This window comes from Miscanthus floridulus, chromosome 6 (genome assembly GCF_019320115.1).
Source record: "Miscanthus floridulus cultivar M001 chromosome 6, ASM1932011v1, whole genome shotgun sequence".
NCBI lineage: Eukaryota > Viridiplantae > Streptophyta > Magnoliopsida > Poales > Poaceae > Miscanthus > Miscanthus floridulus.
Genome location: NC_089585.1, coordinates 126,245,576 through 126,263,781, shown reverse-complemented (window position 1 = coordinate 126,263,781; position 18,206 = coordinate 126,245,576). Strand labels below are relative to the sequence as shown.

Genomic DNA, 18,206 nt, shown 5'->3' with positions numbered 1-18,206 from the left:
GGTTACACCGTCTTTCCCTGTCTGGTCGATTAAGGACCGATCGTTGCATATGACTCTAGGCAGGTCACAGACTTATTATCCCGAGCACATACTTGTGTATGGGCGCTTGGAAGACTTGTTGCTCTCTTGTCGCGGATCCGGCTCTTTCCGGACCGACTGTCAGGGTTTTATTTTGGTGGAGGAGGTCCTTGCACCGCACTGAGTCCGGGACTCAGGGGCGGGGGCTTGGAGTCCCAGTTTGGACGGGGACCTGGACACCCGGGACAGGAGAGTGACTGGGTTGGTCCTGCTTGTGCCCTGGGGTACAAGCGGGGCGTGTGTTTTTCGGGGTACCCAGCTGGGGGCATTGATTCGCGAATCGCCGGGCTATCCGGTACGGCTTGTCTACGGTTTAGCATCGTAGTAAGAACTGAAAGATGAAAGATGGAAGATGGACAAAGGAAGTCTGATTGCTTACCACCTGCTTGAAAGTAGCACAGGTGCTTACATAGAATGGTTAGTTAATGAACCAATGCGGCTATTATTAAAAATCAAAGATAAGGACGCACGCTTAGTAATGCTTTCTGCAAATGCAACCCACAAACCAGATAGCCTTGCATATCCTTGGAGTCTTTTCTTTTCTCCTGTCGGATAAGTCTTGCTGAGTACAATTGAGTACTCAGGGTTTTATTCCCCCTGTTGCAGGTGACAGGTGGATGCTAGAGCTGACCTTTGTGTGTGGATTCCTCCTGGTGGGCTCAGAGAGGATTTCCTTTACGCTGCGATCGTAGTTGTTATTTATAACTCTCACCAAATACTTTTATAAATGAAAGTTTCATAATCTGTTGTCGTAGTCTATATATCAATACTTCATCATGTCATTAATAGATGTTTATTTCCGCTGTAACTCTGTTCATATGTTTCTATTCCGCTGTTTAATTAAATTGTTTATAACTCTGATTATATGATTACATTCCGCTATTATAATAATAAATGTTATACTCTGATGTACATGTAAAGTGATGTAAGAATTGGTTACGAATGATGTAAGCTTTATTCTCTCGTTTGTGATCCTGATGGCAAAAATGTGGATTTTCGGGTTCTCCCCTGGGGTGTGTCCGACGGAACCGAGTAATCTAGTGTTCTCCCCTGAGTGCTTAGTGTCTAATGGAAGACAAGCACTCCTGTGAGGCATTAAATTAGGCGGTTCTGCCACAAAATCCCACAGCTGTCATATTTTGTCTATTTTCTTTTGGCACGAATTGAGTTTTTTTTCTATTTTTTTTTGTCTTTCATCTATCACTTTTGAATTGAGATTTTCTCCTATTCCTTTCATCTTTGTTTGGCATGAATTGAGTATGTTCCTCCTTTTACTTTCTTTTGGCCAGAACTTTCTTTTCTTTGGAACGAATTGAGTTTTTTTTCCTCCTTTTCTGAACTGGTTAAGCGAGCCAAGCCCTTTGTTAACTATAGATGTCAGTTTTTTCTCTACATTTTTCTTCACACGAATTAAGTTTCTTCTCTCCTTTTTCTTTCTTTTGACAAAATGTGGTAAAAACCACCTAATAGATAGAAACATAAAAAATCACTTCATAAAACATATTTGGATCGTTGAAAATTTTTAAAACTTGGTACATCCATATTGTATACAAATATATTCTCAAATGATAAATTTGAAATTCAAACCCACATTTAAAAAATTCATACTACACATGAACCCCATATTTGTCATTTTTATGGCTATTTTTAAGCTTGAGTTTTTATTTCAAACTTTTATGTGATTATATTTATATACAACAACTATAAATATGTTAAGTTAAAAAATTGTTTTTTTTTTCCGTCTAGCAAGTGGTTTCCAAAATTCCACCACGTATTTTGCCTCTTCCTTTCGGCCCCAACTGGTTACGCGAGACAGGCCCTTTGGTAACCATCGCTGCTGCTTCACAACGGCGCCGCGGCCTCGGACAAGGCTCCCGCGACGCGATCGGCCATGGCGGCGTCTCTGCGGGCCTCGTCCTCCCTCCGCTCGCGCTTCCTCTCGTCCTCCTCTGGCTGTTCTCCGTGGCGTCTCCTCCTCTCCTCGCCTGTCCACTCGGACGCCTCCCACCAGACCGAAACCCTCGCCTTCGACGAGATCCAGCTGTCGCCCGAGAAGCCGCCTACCGCCACCGCCTTCGTCCTGCACGGCCTCCTCGGTTCCGGCCGCAACTGGCGCTCCTTCTCTCGCGCCCTCGTCTCCGAACTCTATAACCGCTCCCCTTCAGACGGTATCCCCTTCAGTAGTGCAATAATGAAGCACACTGATTTCCCCATTTTCCATTGTGAAGTTGTTTATAGAGCTGAATTGTTGAGGCTTCGTCTGTGTACTGCTGTGCAGAGTGGAGGATGGTTCTCGTGGATTTGAGGAACCATGGCAGGTCGGCTGGGATCAAGGGGTTCGGTCCACCCCACAGCATATCTACTGCCGCTAAGGACCTCGCCGATTTGGTGAAGGCCCGTGGTTGGCCATGGCCGGATGTTGTTGTGGGTCACTCCATGGGTGGAAAGGTGGCACTAGATTTTGCGGAGAGCTGCTCTCGTGGTGTGTATGGAGATTCTGCTGATCTTCCTAAACAGGTGGGAGGAGCCATGATTAGTTTTGGCATGGTTTATTCTAAGAAAGATTCAAAAGATTGTTTTGCTTTATCTAACTCAAAATGATGTGATAACTTATTGTCTGTGGAAAACTGGAATTTCATGCTTCTATTGGTTAACACTTAGCACATTCTTTTTATTGTGTACTTGGAATTAGAGTCTAAATTACAGTATGGTTTTGGACAATTTCTTTGCTGCTTCTGCCATGAATGTACAACTGTCCTATTCTTGTAGTTCATTACTTCTCATCCTTTGTTTTAGTATCACAGTGTTATAGGTTCATTTCTTTGAATAAATTGCTCATCTGTGGGATTGTGGTTGTTGTTCATGCATACAGTGCATGTTACTGGATAAGAGGACATGATATGTATCACTATGTTATATTTTCCTTCGATGCAGAACAGCTCTGGGTCCTTGATTCAGTCCCTGGACAAGTAGAAACGGATAACAGTGATGGTGAAGTTGAACGGGTTTTGCAAACACTAGCAAGTCTTCCTTCTTCACTTCCATCACGCAAGTACTATCTCGGTTTAGTCATTCTTTCTACCTTTGTATTTATATATAGCTACATGGGTATGTAGACTAACACTCTGTCAGACTAACAGCACCAACATATAGATAATAATGGTAGGAATGAAGAATAAATTGTGAAAGTGGGGTTGTGATTCCATAACTAAACTCTTGTCAACCATAGGCTATAACCACATAACTGTTTATAAACAAGGTATGGGTGGTTGCAAAATTTGGGTAGAACATTTTTAACAACAGTTTCGATAGCATAGCAGGTTTAGAAATAAGGTATGTGTGTCTTGGACAATTTTGTTTCTTAATGTTAATGAGTGATGATCGTGTATTTTTAGATTCTAGGATATGGTCCTTCATCAAATCGCTTCTGAATTACAGTCCAGAAGAGTCGTAGTCCACTGAAAACTTGAAATATGCTCTTGTGATGCCTGATGCCTGAAGCCTGAAGGTCATTGATTTTCTTTTCATTGTAGATTCAATCTGGCAAGCAACTATTAATGTTCAAGAATAGGAAATATTTTGGACCTTTCTGAATGTTTAGCATGAGCAGTGTCTGGATTCTGGAACTGCACATGTTAAATGGTTTACATGTGTTCATATCCTTAATGCTGATTTCAGTTGTTGCATGCCACCAGGTGGGTTGTCGACCACATGCTCAGCCTTGGATTTTCGAAGTCTCTTTCTGAATGGATTGGCAGTAACTTGAAGAAGGACAATGATCATGTGACCTGGGCTTTTGATCTTCAGGCTGCCATAGACATGTTTAGTTCTTATAGGTAAAGTTTAGTGAAGTTCTCGTGTAACTGTGTATTATTCATGAGTATCTTTGAGAGCTGTCTCACTGAGTCACCAGGTCGCGGGTTCGAAGCAGCCTCTCCGCAGATTTTGCGGGGGGAAGGCTTGCCTCGGTTTTTCCCTTCCCCAGACCCCACTCATGTGGGAGCCTCCGGCACTGGGTCTGCCCTTTTTTTTTATTCATGAGTATCAAGAATTAATTTTTGACATGAATCATAACATCAGGCAGGCCTATGCTTTGCTGTTAATTTATGTTGCTGGTTCAAATATTGTTAATTTTCAGGGAAAGGGACTATTGGGCACTGCTGGAACACCCACCTAAGGACTTGGAGATTGCAATAGTGCAAGCAGAGCGCAGTGATCGATGGGTCCCTGATGATGTTCAAAGGCTAAAAGCATTAGCCAAGAGAGAGTCCAAGCCTGATGTAGGAAAAGTGTCACTTCACGTTCTCCCCAACTCTGGCCACTGGGTTCATGTGGACAATCCCAAAGGACTACTTGAGATCATGGTCCCTAACTTTCTATCAGCTGTTCAAAATTGAGTGGTACCTTCAATTGGAACCTTCATTTAGTGTGACATATTGAGTTTGACAACCGATAACGTTTCTTCTCTCATATTGTTGCCCAACCAGAATTCTTTGCTTCTTTTCTGTGGACATGTTGCACCCTTCTGTTAATAATACAGAGGAAAGTATACATGATCCCGTGCTCTTTCTGCAGATTTATTGGATGTTATAAAAAAAGAGATCGGTGCTTAATATTATCGTTTTTCCTTGCACATTCTCTTTTTCAATCCCAAAGTTTGCATGCGTGTTGATGATTGTGTTATCTGTCTTTTATCTAACCTAATGTACGGTGAGAACAGCATATATATCTCCGGCCTCTGGTACTGGGCTTCCATAATGGATTTTTTTGTTGCCATATTTGGTTCATGCATGCTTTTTGTGTGATCTGGATATCTGATATATGCACACGGGAATTGAAGGCTCTAGTGTGAGATCGCTCCATATGGCTTGATCACCTCTCAACCATCTTCTAACCTTGCACACCATCTTGATGTGGATTCTAGCTCAATCACAACTTAATTGAAAGCATTAGTACACTATTTGTCATTGAATTATCAAAACCAAACTTAAGGCTTTCAACTGGGCATCAAACCGTGATATGAACGAGTTCCAAAGGCATCAAACACTCCAAAATCGATCCTACAACTCAGCTAAAATAGAATTTTTCTTAGCGTCGGACTGTCCCTTCTGTGCATTTTTCTGGTTTCACTTCCAAATTCTCCAGATCAGCTCTGATTGAGGTGAAACTTGTTTCATTGGATTCCTTACTGCATGCCCAAGCTCTCTAGATCATTTGTTCATCAAGATTGCACCATCATGCACACTAAACACTTGGTCGAGCTCCATGTTCTAAAATCACCTTCTTGCGTCACTCAACTCTATAAAAAAAATCTTCAATTTTAAATCTTTATAGCGTAACTTGACTCTTCCGAGACCTTTGTTCTTGAGTCCTGGATAGCTTTGCTTGGCTCTTGAGCAATCTTCATCTTCAGTCTTGAGTTCTTTATTGCCTCCTCATTAACATTTGGGGATACCATAATCTTCATGTATTGGCCCTGTTCGCTTCTCTTATAATCCGTCTTTTTCAGTTTGTTTTTTCAGTCAGAACAGTGTTTTTCTCTCATAACAAATCAGCCGGAACAGTGTTTCGGCTTGTTTTTTCAGCGAAGCGAACGGGGCCAAATTGTGGTCTAACGTTGACACTTTGTTTCTTCAAAACACTCGTTAGCTACACATGTCAAGTTGTCCTCGATTTTGTTTTTCATCATCATTTGAATACACTTTCATCTTCATGTTTTGTGACCTAACATGAAACATGTTCTCCAATACACACGCGTTAGTCACAAAAGCAAATTTGCCATTAGCCATCAAAACCATTTACCTGAGGGTCCTGGAAGCTCACAATGTCAGGATTTCTTCCCTTCATTTTATTTCCTGACAACAGAGCTCTATGCATGTTTCCTTCTTTCTTTTCTAGCAACACGTTGCGCTTACCATTTCTTCACTCATCCTGTTTCCTGACAAGAGAGCTCTTTGCATCTCCATACAAACGCAAACACTCGTATACATGCAAGCACACTCACTCGGTTATCTCTAGGAATGCATGCACGCACATTCTCATCCTAGATATCAACCCGGATGATTTTGATATTGACGAAGTTATCACAACAGCTTCGCTATCAACGGACACGTCATCTATCACTAAAAGAATAAAAAAAGGACGTACCCAGTGCAGAGAGCTCCCGCTCTGTGCGAGATCTGGGGATGGGTGTCAGTGGCAAGCCTTACTCTTGCCTGTGCAATGCGAGAAGACCGTGACTCGAATCCGGGACCTTCCGGTCACAGGCGGTAAGAATCTACCACTAAAAAAATAACGTCGTTAAATCCTAACGAATTTAAGAAAATACAAGCATCGTTGTGAAGTCAAGAATTTAAACTCATATGGATGGATTCTACCAAAAAAGACATAACCAACTGAAGTAGCTTTCTAATACTCAGGCTCTCCCTTAATTAGGCCTTGTTTGGATGCATGTGTATTCACTTCAATCCACATATGTTGAAGTGGAATGGAAGAAACTTAGTTTAATTCCACTCCAATCCACTTCAATACATGTGGATTAAGACGTATACATACGTATCCAAACAAGGCCTTAAGGAGAAAATGTTCCGTCTCTGTCCAGATATTGACCACCAACTTGACATAATAATGATTGAGCGATGTGCATTATGGATCCTTAAACTTTTACGAGGATCATTTCACTCGATTCTAAGTTCTAACGATAGACACGTTGTTTTTTTAAAATTTTACATAGGTAACCTGATAGTTGGTGAGAAAATTGTATTTTTAACGGACCAAACAACATGCTTCGCAAAGCTACCATCTGCTTTTGTAAAAATAGCAGCTAAAACATTTGTCTCTTGTTTTCTCTACGGTTTAGCAGCCAAAAGTGGGAAAATGGTAGAGAAAAGAAGTGATAAATGTTTTGGCTGCTATTTTTTATGAAAGCAACGTTTGAGATGCTAATTTTGCGAAGCATGTTGTTTGGGCCGGTAAAAGTGCAATTTTCTCATAGTTGGCAGGTCAGTTTTAGAATTTCAGATGGCGCCAGGGCACCAAAATTTCCTGCAGTTTTTTTTATCTTGATGAAAACGCAGGCCAGGCTTCCCTCGCCGTCGCCGAACCATGCATAGGCTGCTCGAAGTCCGATTAGCAAGCGCGCTGCCAATCAAAGAGCAGCTCGGATCGTGTTATCGCCGCACTATAGTGTGTTGACCGTGTTTTCTCGTTACTGTGATCGTCACAGGACGGCACTGCAGCATGGACTATGTGGAGGTACGACTACGAGGAGCTGCGAATTTCGCGCCAATTTCCAACCCGTTAACGCCGAGCATGACATTACTGGTCTTGTTCGGCTCGCTAAATCTTGATTAAAACGGATTGAAAAATATTGTTCTAATTAAATTGTTACCAAAGAAAAATATTATTCCGAAACGCAAGCCGAACGGGGCCATTATACGTCTCGTCGTTCACCATCACAAAGGCGGCCACGCAACGAGGTGCTGACTGGTGAGCGGACGAGCAAGACGACAAGAGCCACCACCACCCACCACATCAGAACACAAACACCAATCCAATCCAACACATCATCGCTCCATCTCCGATCCAAATTCACACGCATACTAGCGCCGGTAGCAGCACCGGCAGCCGCGTTCCCCTCCGCCATGGATCCCGCGAACGGCAGCGCGGGCGCCGAGCTCGACGACGCGGCCGAGTGGCGCACCCGGGCGCCGGGCGGCACAGAGTACAGCTGGCTCCGCGCCGTGCCGGGCGGCACCGGCACCACGCTGCTTGCGCTCCGCCTCTCCCGCAGCGACGCGGCCGAAGCGGCGCAGGCAGCGCTGCGCTCCCTGCGGAACGCGCACCCCGTCCTCCGCGGCCGCCTCCGGACCTCTCCCTCCGGCCCGACGCTGGCGTTCCCCAACCCGGCACCGCCTCCGGCCCCGCCGCTCCCGCTGGCACCGCTCCCGGCGCCGGACTCTGCGCCCGACTTCCACGCCCTCCTCGAGCACGAGCTCAACCGGAACCCGTGGGCCGGCCCGGCGTCCTCCGACGACGCCCCGGTCCTCTTCGCGACTCTCTACGAGCTCCCGCCCGCCACGGGCGGCGCGGCGCTGTTCGTCCGGATCCACACGGTCGCGTGCGACCGTTCGGCGGCGAATGCGCTGGCCAGGGAACTCGTCGCGCTGCTGGCCGGCGGTGAGGAGGGCGGGGAGCGCGCCGACCCGGAGGATGCGGCGGCGGAAGCGGGGCTGGAGGAGAGGATCCCGCAGAGGGACACCTGGAAGCCGTTCTGGGCGCGCGGGTTGGATATGGTCGGCTACTCCATCAACGGCCTGCGGACGTCCACGCTGCCGTACGTGGAGACCGGCACGGAGAGGTCCACGCAGATGCTGCGGCTCGGGCTCGGCCACGACGAGACGACGAGGCTGCTCGACGTAAGTTCACGGCTTCAAGCCTAGCCTGTTCCTCCAGACTTCCATACTCCTGTGCTAGTATTTTGCATTGGCAACAAATAGATTCATAGCTTATTGTTCTCTAGGCGTGCAAGGAGAATGGGGTAAGGCTTTGCTCCGCCATGGCCGCCGCGACGATGCTCGCCGCGCGGCAGTCCAAGCAGCTGGAGAGCGGCCAGCAGGAGACATACTCCATCGTGACCCTTATCAATTGCCGCAAGTTTCTTGAGCCGCCCTTGGACGATCGCAACGTTGGTGAGTACGAATCTCCGATGATAAGCGCATTTATTGTTGCAAAATGCTAGATTACGATCACCATTATCAATGTCGCAGGGTTCTTCTACTCTGCCGTCACCAACACGCACACGATCCACGGCGAGGAAGGGCTGTGGGAGCTGGCCATGAGGTGCCATGACTCGTACACCAGCGCCAAGAACAACAAGAAACACCTCACCGACATCAGCGACCTCAACTTCCTCATGTGCCGGGCCATCGAGGCTCCCCAGCTGACGACGGCCGGCGCGCTCCGGACGGCGCTCGTCTCCGTGTTCGAGGAGCCCGAGGTCGCCGACGTGGCCGAGGTGCAGAGCAAGGCCGGCTTGGAGGACTGCATCTGCTGCGCCACCGTGCACGGCATTGGCCCGTCGATCGGCGTGTTCGACTCGATCAAGGACGGCAAGCTGGACTGGACCTGCATGTACCCTTCTCCTCTGCACTCCAGGAAGCAGGTCCAGGAGATCTTCGACATGGTGAAGCAAATTTTGCACCATGCGGCTGCGGCTGAAGAAAATTTTGAAGACTGCACCTAACGATTTCAGGAGCTTTATGGGGCATTTCGGTAGAACTACTGCTCCATTTGTGAGACATTCTTTTCTGTTGCATGTTGTAAATTGTAATGTAAGTACAGTTAAATATAAGTGAACAGGCATCACTTATGCCTTGTGTTAGCCTTGTTCTTCCAATTCTCGACGCAATGAAAATGTTCGGTGGGAGGCTGGGAGCTTTGGGGTCTTACCGTTGAGACTTACATAAGAATGCATTGTGTCTGAAACAAATGCCAAATATAAACTCCTTATGCGTTACCTGCATTACACTTCTTGTATGACATCAGTATATGTTGATACATGTTCCTGCCATCTGGTTTTGCTTTGAACACTCCACGTTTGAACCTAGTGCTGTCAGAGGTTCATTGGATTGGATTTAATTTGTTTTTTATGGCGCACTGCGATTATGCGAAATCAGCAACCTTTTTTTTTTTTGTAAAGTGTCCAAATAGCAAATCCCAGCATAAAAGCTTATGTCGAGTCTAAGTTAAAGAAACATGAATGATATCCCGGTATCTAATCCTCTAATGGAAGGAAATGATACAATACGATATCGATCGCCATATTGTATAACAAACGGTGCCTAAAATCATCTGTGGAGGGCAATACGAACCTTCGTACGCCTGAACCAGGGTGATATCTTTTTGGCCATGCCCAGCATAACTCCGAAATCCCTCGCCTCGCCAACTCACCCAATGGCATTGCCATGTACGCGCACCAAGAACGCGGTCATTTTTCACTGCTACCATTTTTACATTGCATACAACATACAGAAATACAGAATCTTGGCATTCCATGCATGAACGCCTCTATATATGCCCCATGCCCTTATGATCAAACGTCCATATCTCGAATTCTCGATCGTCATCTTCTCCTCGATCACCCCTTTCTTAGGATCACGCTTCGATTTCTTAGGCGATCGCCGTGCGGGGTACGTGCTTCCATGGCTTCGCGAGGACGGCGGCTCTGTATTCTCATGGCTCTCGTGGGCGCCGTCCTTGCGGCGGCGCCTACTGCGTCGATAGCAGACGCGACGTGGACTGGCACCAGGCGCGACCACCTGGCTCCGGCACCGGCGCCTGCGGAGCGCTCGTCCGCCACGCCGCCGCCCATGCCACGGCCAGGGCGCACGCCGCGCATGCCCCGGCCTCTACGGCTCGGTCCCCGGGCCCGGGCCCGGGCCCGGTCCCATCGGAAGGGCCGGCAACCTTGGCGCCGTCATCACCTAGCGATGAAGAGACGATCCCGCCGGCGTCCGTTGCCACCCCGCCTAGCACGGCGTCGTCGACTGGCCCGTTGGTCGTTCCCGACATAGCGCATAGCAGCGCCGCCGCGCCAGCCGTGTTTTCCGTGGGAGCCGCCGCTGGCTTGGTGGCCATGATGCTGCGCTGAGGTTACTGGTCAAATGATTAGCCTTGTTTCTGAATTAGTTTTATTATATCAAGAAACCTGGGACCGTGAAGTAGCGTCTGGGCATTGTTTTTCATAGTTTGGTTGATTCAGCAGTTTTTAATTACATGTTACAATGTCTTCATAGTTTCGTTGACTAAGTTTTGAATTACGTACTTGATACAATGTCGCATATAACAATGAAATAGACAAATAGTCACGATGGATCCCTGTTACAGATGAGTAATCTCTGCACTCTGCAGATTACTTCAGAGGGACTGTAGCGATGAAAGCTCTAGTTTGATTTTGATGAATTGATCAAACTCTAAGTGCTAATCTAGTTTATCAAAGTGATCATAAGATAGAGCAATGTTGAAGATCATGATGATGGTGTGACCATGGTGATAATCTTGGACTTGAAAAGGAAGAAAGAGAAAAATAAAAAGCTCAAGACAAATGTGAAATCTTGATAGGAATTTTTTGGTTTGATGATCGAGACACTTAGTGAGTGTGATTACATTTAGCATCGATAGTCGTACTATTAAGAGGGGTGAAACTCGTATCGAAATGCGGTTATCAAAGTGCCACTAGATGCTCTAACTCATTGCATATGTATTTAGATCTAGTGGAGTGCTAACACCCTTGAAAAAATTTGTGAAAATATGCTAACACACATGCACAAGATGATATGCTTGGTGGTTGGAACATTTGAGCAAGGATGGAGAAGTTGGTGAAATGAAGGAGGTGTTTTTCACTTAAAATCAGTGATCGGACGCTGAACCCGAGGTGACCGGACGCTGAGGTGGTGAGTCCGGTCATTTATAAAAGTGTCGGACGCTGAGGTGGTGAGTCTAGTCATTTATAAAAGTGTTGGCGCGCTCGGGCTTTAGTCGGTTCAGCGACCGGACGCTGCACAGTGAAAGTGACCGGACGCGCAGGGCCGGCGTCCGGTCACAGGTGACGTACACTGATGTCTGGCGCAAAACTTGACGTGCAGAGGCGAAGGCAGGATCGGACGCTGGCATGAGTCCGGTCAGTATGGACCTGACGCGTCCGGTCGGCGTTTTGCCACTCGGGGAGCTCTCGGGAAATGACCTGACGCTGGGAAGCCGAGTTGATCGGCGCGTCCGGTCGTCTGTTGACTGCGCGCGGGGTTGAACTAATCTAACGTGGGGGCTGGCGCATCGGTCAATGGATCGACGCGTCCGGTCCTTCATTAACGCGAGCGTAGGAGCGAGTTAGCCGTTGGAGATCAAGCGGCACGTATTTGAAGGCAGGACATGTGGCGAAGATCCCGCGACCGGACGCTGGACTGGGTACGTTCGGTCGTTCTGATCGGCGCATCCGGTCAGCGCGAGTTGGGCTGCTGTGTGAGCCCAACGGCTCTATTTCGATGGAGCCTCTATAAAAAGGTGTTTGGCCGGCTCAAACTCACTCTCTTGGCCATTTGCATTGACATAGCAACCTTATGAGCTTAACCAAAGTCCTCACACTCATCTACATCATTGATTCGTCATCTTTTTGAGATTGGGAGTGAATCCAAGTGCATTGTTTGAGTGATTGCGTCTAGAGACACTTGATGTTCGTGTTTCGCTGCGGGATTCGCTTTTGTTACTCTTGGTGGTTGTCGCTACCTAAACGGCTTGTGCAGCGAGGATCGTCGAGCGGAGGAAGATGTTCGTCTTTGGCTCCGATTGTGATGATTGTGAGGGCTTTTTGACCTTTCCCCGATGGAGAGCCAAAAGGTAATCTAGTGGATTGCTCGTGGCTTATGTGATCCTCATCTTGTGTTGGTTGTGCGGCACCCTATCGAGGGTTTGGCGTGTGATGTCAATTAGCGCGTGAACCTCCAAGTGAGTGAATCGTCACAACGAGGACTAGCTTGCCAGCAAGCAAGTGAACCTCGGTAAAAAATCCTGCGTCATCTTGTCCGAGAATTTCTTGGTATTCATTGTGATTGATTGGCTCCATCATTGTGATTGGCTCAATTTCTCTACACGGTGGTATAATCATCACATACCCTACTTGCATTTATATTTCTAGTGTTGCTTCACTCTTTAGTGTAATTAGTTTTGAGAGCAAGTTTATGTCGGGTCTAGTGGTTAGTGTGGCTCTTTAGTTAGTCTTTGAGAGCACACTAACTTAGTGTAGTGACATAGCCATTGTGTGCTTAGGGATCATAGACACTAAAATTGTTGTCGGTGGCTTGCTTTTTTAGTAGGTAGCGCAACACTCGCTTCGCCGTTTAATTGTCTAACATATTTGTTAAATGTTGTTATAAAAATTTTCAATAGGTTATTCATCCTTCTCTGGCCATTAGGACCTTTTAAGTGGTTACCTTGATTACAATCTGGGTACAGGATACATATGGCAAACCAGATCATATCTGTGCACGTGAAGCCGGAAACAGGTCTAAAGGAGTAGTACATCACAAAGTGAATATAGCACTCAACACAGAACAGCCAGAAATGATCTTAGACTGTAGTTCAGAAACAATCCATGCCCATTTCAATCATTTTTTCTGTGTAGTTACTCACGCTGGGATAACACAATAAGCTATACAGGCCACGCTTTCACAATCGTTCAGATAACCCGAAATACATTAGCTGCACTACAGAAAAGAAAAAAAGTTAGCATTCACAATTTAACACATACCGCATTGCTGCACGGAGGGGTTTCAGGCTTATGGGGACTTCACAAGTAGGTGCTCATACAGTTTGGTAGGGTTGTTGTGTATAATTGACGGGTTCGCGTCTTCAAGGCGTTCTGCAAGAGATCTGAGCATGGAGACAAGATGGCGCGTGTTCTTCGTGCATCGGCACACTAGGTCCAAGTATTGCATGGCCTCCTGAGGAAGGAGACCAGTCATGAAGAAGGGGAAGAGCTTCGAGTGTGTCATCTCCATTGTAGCTACCGCCTCAGAAGCCCATGCGGAACTAGACTTGTCAGAAACCTTCCCCTCCTCCCGCTGCATCCGTCGTACTTGTTCTAGCCGTGGGAGAAGGTCACTCTCTTCTTCCTTGAAGTGCTCTTTGGTGTGGTCCTGCCAATGTTTGATAGACATCAGAAATACACCAAACACGTAGAGATAGAGATATGAATTTACATGCTCACTGCCTAGGAGTTGTAATGGCTCATTGAGTTTATTATAGGATGAGTCCAGATACGGAATGTTTGGTATTATCAGCAAACTTTTGGTAATGAGCCAAGTACCATAATCAATTGTGATTTATAAAAGTCAGACCTGTAACTAATCATACTGCAATGAGCTCGTTTCTAAATAGTTCATAGGATATTCTATAGACAAGTTTCTCATTATCCATGCAAGTATGCATCAGTCCACAATATTATATTAAGAAAAAATATCAAAACAAACTTCAAAGGCCGCTAAGAGCCTAAAGTTTCTTAGCTGGTTCAGAGACAAATTGCTGGCTAATTTTGCCTGACAATTTGTCAACCCATGCTACCAGTAACCAGCTCAAAGCAAGATAAGCCACACACTGAATGCAATCACCAAATTTCCAGTTTGCAACAATGACTGCCCAGTGTCCACAGAGATGAAGCATCCATGGAATGGGAGTGCCCATGATGATTGCACCATTGTCAAATAGCCTCCAGACCTATGTCAAATTCTTTCAAAAGCTTGGTAGGAACATGTGGAATAGGGCCAGCTGTAATGAGCATAAAATGTTGAAACCTTTATTGTCATGCAAAGCAATCATTTCTTAATTGCTTGGGCCAGGCTGCACCCTACTTTCTTCCCTCAACTTCCATTACACAATACACACCTTCCAAGTTTCCAATAAAAAGGAGAGTTGTATGCTAACGCCATGGTGGTGGATTCCTATCAATCTCAAAACAATTTCCCGTGCTATCTTTTGCTGAAACAATACCAGTTTTACAGATCAAACAGGCTGAGAACGAACAGACTGCAGCCTACTTTACTTTTTCCTTTGCAACTTTTCCCATTATGGCAGCATGCACAATACCAATGCAGTATAACTGTGAAGATAGCATTATGCGCTAAGCATATGGTGGTGAATCCAGATCCAAATTGACAAGACATGCAAGTTTTAGAGACAATAGGTTGGAAGTGGTCCTTATCCAGGACCTACATGATCTTCCAATCCAATTCAATGAAAAGTGCAAGTATAAAATAGTGCAATATAACAAACTTTTCCACTTGAGGACGAAAGGAATCAATTTTATCCTTTGGTAAGGTAACATGGTGAATGGTCCCCTCATCATTCTCTGTTCTATATCACTTTCAGTTACTCCTTTCCAAGAGAATATCTCATGGTAGGTTATTTGCTAAAGGTAATACAGATTAGGACAGGATAACATCCACACCAACAAATTATCGCTTTTGCATGAAGGTAGTATAGAACCCTTGGAAGTTACAAAAGGTGAAGTTTGCAAAATCTCCTAAGCAGTCGAATGTCTTCTGAAGACACCTAAGATGGTGCTTTGCCTATTCTTTCAACCATGGCGTTCATAACTAAATACAAGCTTCTACCACCAGAAAGCCTAAACTAGTGTATATTCTGAAGTACTCCCTCCATCCCAAATTATAAGTCATTCCAAGAATCTTGGAGAGTCAAAGCATCTCAAGTTTGACCAAGTTTATATAATAAGATAATAACATTTATGATACCAACTAAGTACCAATAGATTCTTTGTTAATTATATTTTTATAGTATATCTATTTGATGTCATAAATCTTTGTAATTTTTTTTATAATTTTGGTCAAACTTGAGAAGCTTTGACTCTCCAAGATTCTTGAAATGATTTATAATTTGGGACGGAGGGAGTAGAAAGGTTTCGCAAGCAATGAACAGTTGGCAGATAAAGACAACCAATCCATTTATTGGATACCACAGGGACTGTACCTGCAACGCTTTGAGGCGAACCGAGAGGTTGACTACCACTTCATGGAATAGGGGGCTCCCTAATTCCAACGTCAGCAGTGTTTTTATATCCTCCTTGATTCCATTCATCATTGGCAGGTGCCTCCCATGCTGCTCGTTAACCTTATCGCACACCCCTTGTCACACAAAATATTGGTGTCAGATTAGATTAGATCCTAATCATATCAGTATGCAAGCAGTTGGCGCTTAAATAAATGTTCAATTAATAACTTGGATCGAAGACGTCAAGATGGGCATTTGGTGTGAGTGTGACGGTTGGTTCCCACTTCAGAAGGTCCGGGAGTCAGTGAACCCGATTCTCGCAAAGCCCGTTTATTTTTCACTTGGAAACAGCCAAATGTTTGGCTTTGCTCTAGTACATTACTCCATGATGTATATTATTTTTTTCTTAATGTACTAGCAATGTAGATGCTGGAGTACATTGCAATATTTTGTTAGCCCTTGTTTAGTTCCACCCCAACTTTCAAAAAGTTGCTACAGCACCTGTCATATCGAATGTTTGCAGCCGTGCATGGAGCATTAAATGTAGACGAAAAGAAAAACTAATTGCACACTTTAGTGAAAATTGCGAGACGAACGTTTTGAGCCTAATTAGTCCATGTTTGAATACTATTTGCCAAATAAAAACGAACGTGCTACAGTAGCCCAAAATCCAAATTCCTCCAACTAAACAAGGGCTTACAATAGATGTTAGGTGCTTTTACCAATCAGAATAAAGGGTGACCTGTACAGCCAGAGTAGTAGGGGATAAGGGGAATACTACATGCTTTGGACCAAAGTACAGGAACACATAAAGAAAGAATTTCTGAAAACTCGCCAGCGCAAGTGAACGACTCCTTAACCAACGCACCCAAAATAGAATGAGAACTACGAATTGAAGCAGGGCTCCAATTGTCTAGACGCAGATGCACTGCTTTTTTGCGACAAGAAACGGTCAGTGCAGAAAGGAAAGCAGGCCCATAATAAATCCTCAGAAACGCCAATGCACATTAGCAACGAGAGACAAATGCCCTAAACCTCTATGAACATCAAGGGAAATTAAGAGCATAATGCAATGCGGCACATATAAAATAGATCAAACTCAAATCGACCTGGAAACGATGCCCTCAGTATGTCAGGGAAGATGAGGGTCTCCTCCATCCTTGCGTGCTCCAGCATCACCTCCATTGCGTCCCCGTACCACTTGCCGAGCCTCCTGACCTCGGCACCCTCCACAACGGTCCTCCCCTTGCCCGACTTCTTCCCCTTCTTAACCATCTCCGCCACCTTCGCCGCCACGCCCTCGAGGTGCCGCTCCGCGCTGCGGTGCTGCAGCCGCACCAGCTCGGCGACCTCCGCCGCGGCCGCGGCCGACGGCGACGCCGCGCGGGGCCTCTCCGGCGGCGCGACGCGCGGCTTGCCCTCGAACCGCGCGTCCACCAGGCGCAGCAGCTCGTCGGCGGTGCCGCAGACCTCCGGGTCGGCGGCGGAGAGTCGGAGCACGGGGCGGCCGAGCGGGGCCGCCTCGGAGGGCGTGAAGTGGAGGGGCGCCGCCGCCTTGTAGAGGAGCGAGACGCGGAGGCGCCACGCGACGGGGCACCCGTCGGAGCCGTAGACGCGCACGACGCCGGCGTCCTCGGCGTCCACCGCCGAGGCGGAGACGGAGGGGGATCTGGCGAGCGCGTAGGGGGAGACGGAGATGGAGTTGACCGTCACGGTGGGCGCGGACACGGTGCTGCCTAGCGGCGGCGAGCCCGGCTCCGTCGGGCGGCGGCGGCGCGGGGACGGGGAGCAATTGCCCATGCTGGAGTGAGTGGGAGCGCGCGGGGAGAAGGGTTTGGGGCGGAGTGTTTGTGGGTGGGACTTTGGAGGTGCGAGGTGGGGAGGCGCGGCGTGCGGTGCGGTGCGGTGCGGTGCGACGAACGAGTGGGAGCGCGGGGGAGCTTGCGTGGGAGGCGGAGGTGGTGGTGGTGTTGAGAGGGGCGGGCGTTGGGGTGCGGGCGAGGTTAGCAGAAGAGATGGTGGGGCCGGGCCGGCCGGCCTTTATGCTCTTGTGCCTGGATTTTGTTAAGGATGTTGATTTGATCCGGAAGATTTGTTTAGCCGTACTATTTATTACTCTCACGCTGACGTCTGACCGATGGACACCGTCAGATTTCTGAGAAAGTACTCCCACAGTCCATGAAAAAAACAATTCTAGATTTGAAATGAGTCAAACTCTATCAAGTTTGACCAAATTTATATATAAAAAAGTATTATTAATATTTATATCTTTAACAAATGGATTTGCTGTGAAAATATATTTCATAGTTAATTCAATGATATTTACTGCTACCATCAATGTTAGTAATATTTTATATAGATAGGGTCAAACTTGAATTTGTTTGACTTCACGTGTAATGAGAGTAACATGCTTTATCAGATCAAAGCATGCTCCACTAGATAAACCTATGAGATACCTATATATGGTTTTACGGTAAGTATTTAAAATATTTAAAAATATATGATTCTATATAGAACGAGTTATTATAAATATGTTTTATTACTACAACCTTGTGTTATCAATATATACA

General features: G+C 46.3%; 3 protein-coding genes across 3 annotated transcripts; 2 read left to right on the top strand and 1 right to left on the bottom strand.

Annotated features, from left to right (window-relative positions):
• The first annotated feature begins 1,893 nt into the window (after positions 1-1,893).
• On the top strand, positions 1,894-4,632 carry LOC136459500 (uncharacterized). The gene is made up of 5 exons (XM_066459346.1): positions 1,894-2,246; positions 2,357-2,595; positions 3,018-3,130; positions 3,774-3,914; positions 4,217-4,632. The coding sequence occupies exons 1-5, from the start codon at positions 1,970-1,972 to the stop codon at positions 4,473-4,475; spliced, it is 1,029 nt and encodes a 342-aa protein (XP_066315443.1). The 5' UTR covers positions 1,894-1,969; the 3' UTR covers positions 4,476-4,632.
• Positions 4,633-7,542: 2,910 nt separating this feature from the next.
• On the top strand, positions 7,543-9,468 carry LOC136459499 (uncharacterized). The gene is made up of 3 exons (XM_066459345.1): positions 7,543-8,495; positions 8,600-8,768; positions 8,847-9,468. Exons 1-3 carry the CDS (start codon positions 7,722-7,724, stop codon positions 9,320-9,322), a joined length of 1,419 nt encoding a protein of 472 aa, XP_066315442.1. The 5' UTR covers positions 7,543-7,721; the 3' UTR covers positions 9,323-9,468.
• A 3,674-nt stretch (positions 9,469-13,142) lies between these two features.
• Positions 13,143-17,617, bottom strand: LOC136459496 (uncharacterized). Its single transcript, XM_066459344.1, has 3 exons — positions 16,746-17,617; positions 15,616-15,770; positions 13,143-13,769 (listed from the first exon to the last, which is right to left on the bottom strand). The coding sequence occupies exons 1-3, from the start codon at positions 17,434-17,436 to the stop codon at positions 13,410-13,412; spliced, it is 1,206 nt and encodes a 401-aa protein (XP_066315441.1). The 5' UTR covers positions 17,437-17,617; the 3' UTR covers positions 13,143-13,409.
• Positions 17,618-18,206: the final 589 nt, after the last annotated feature.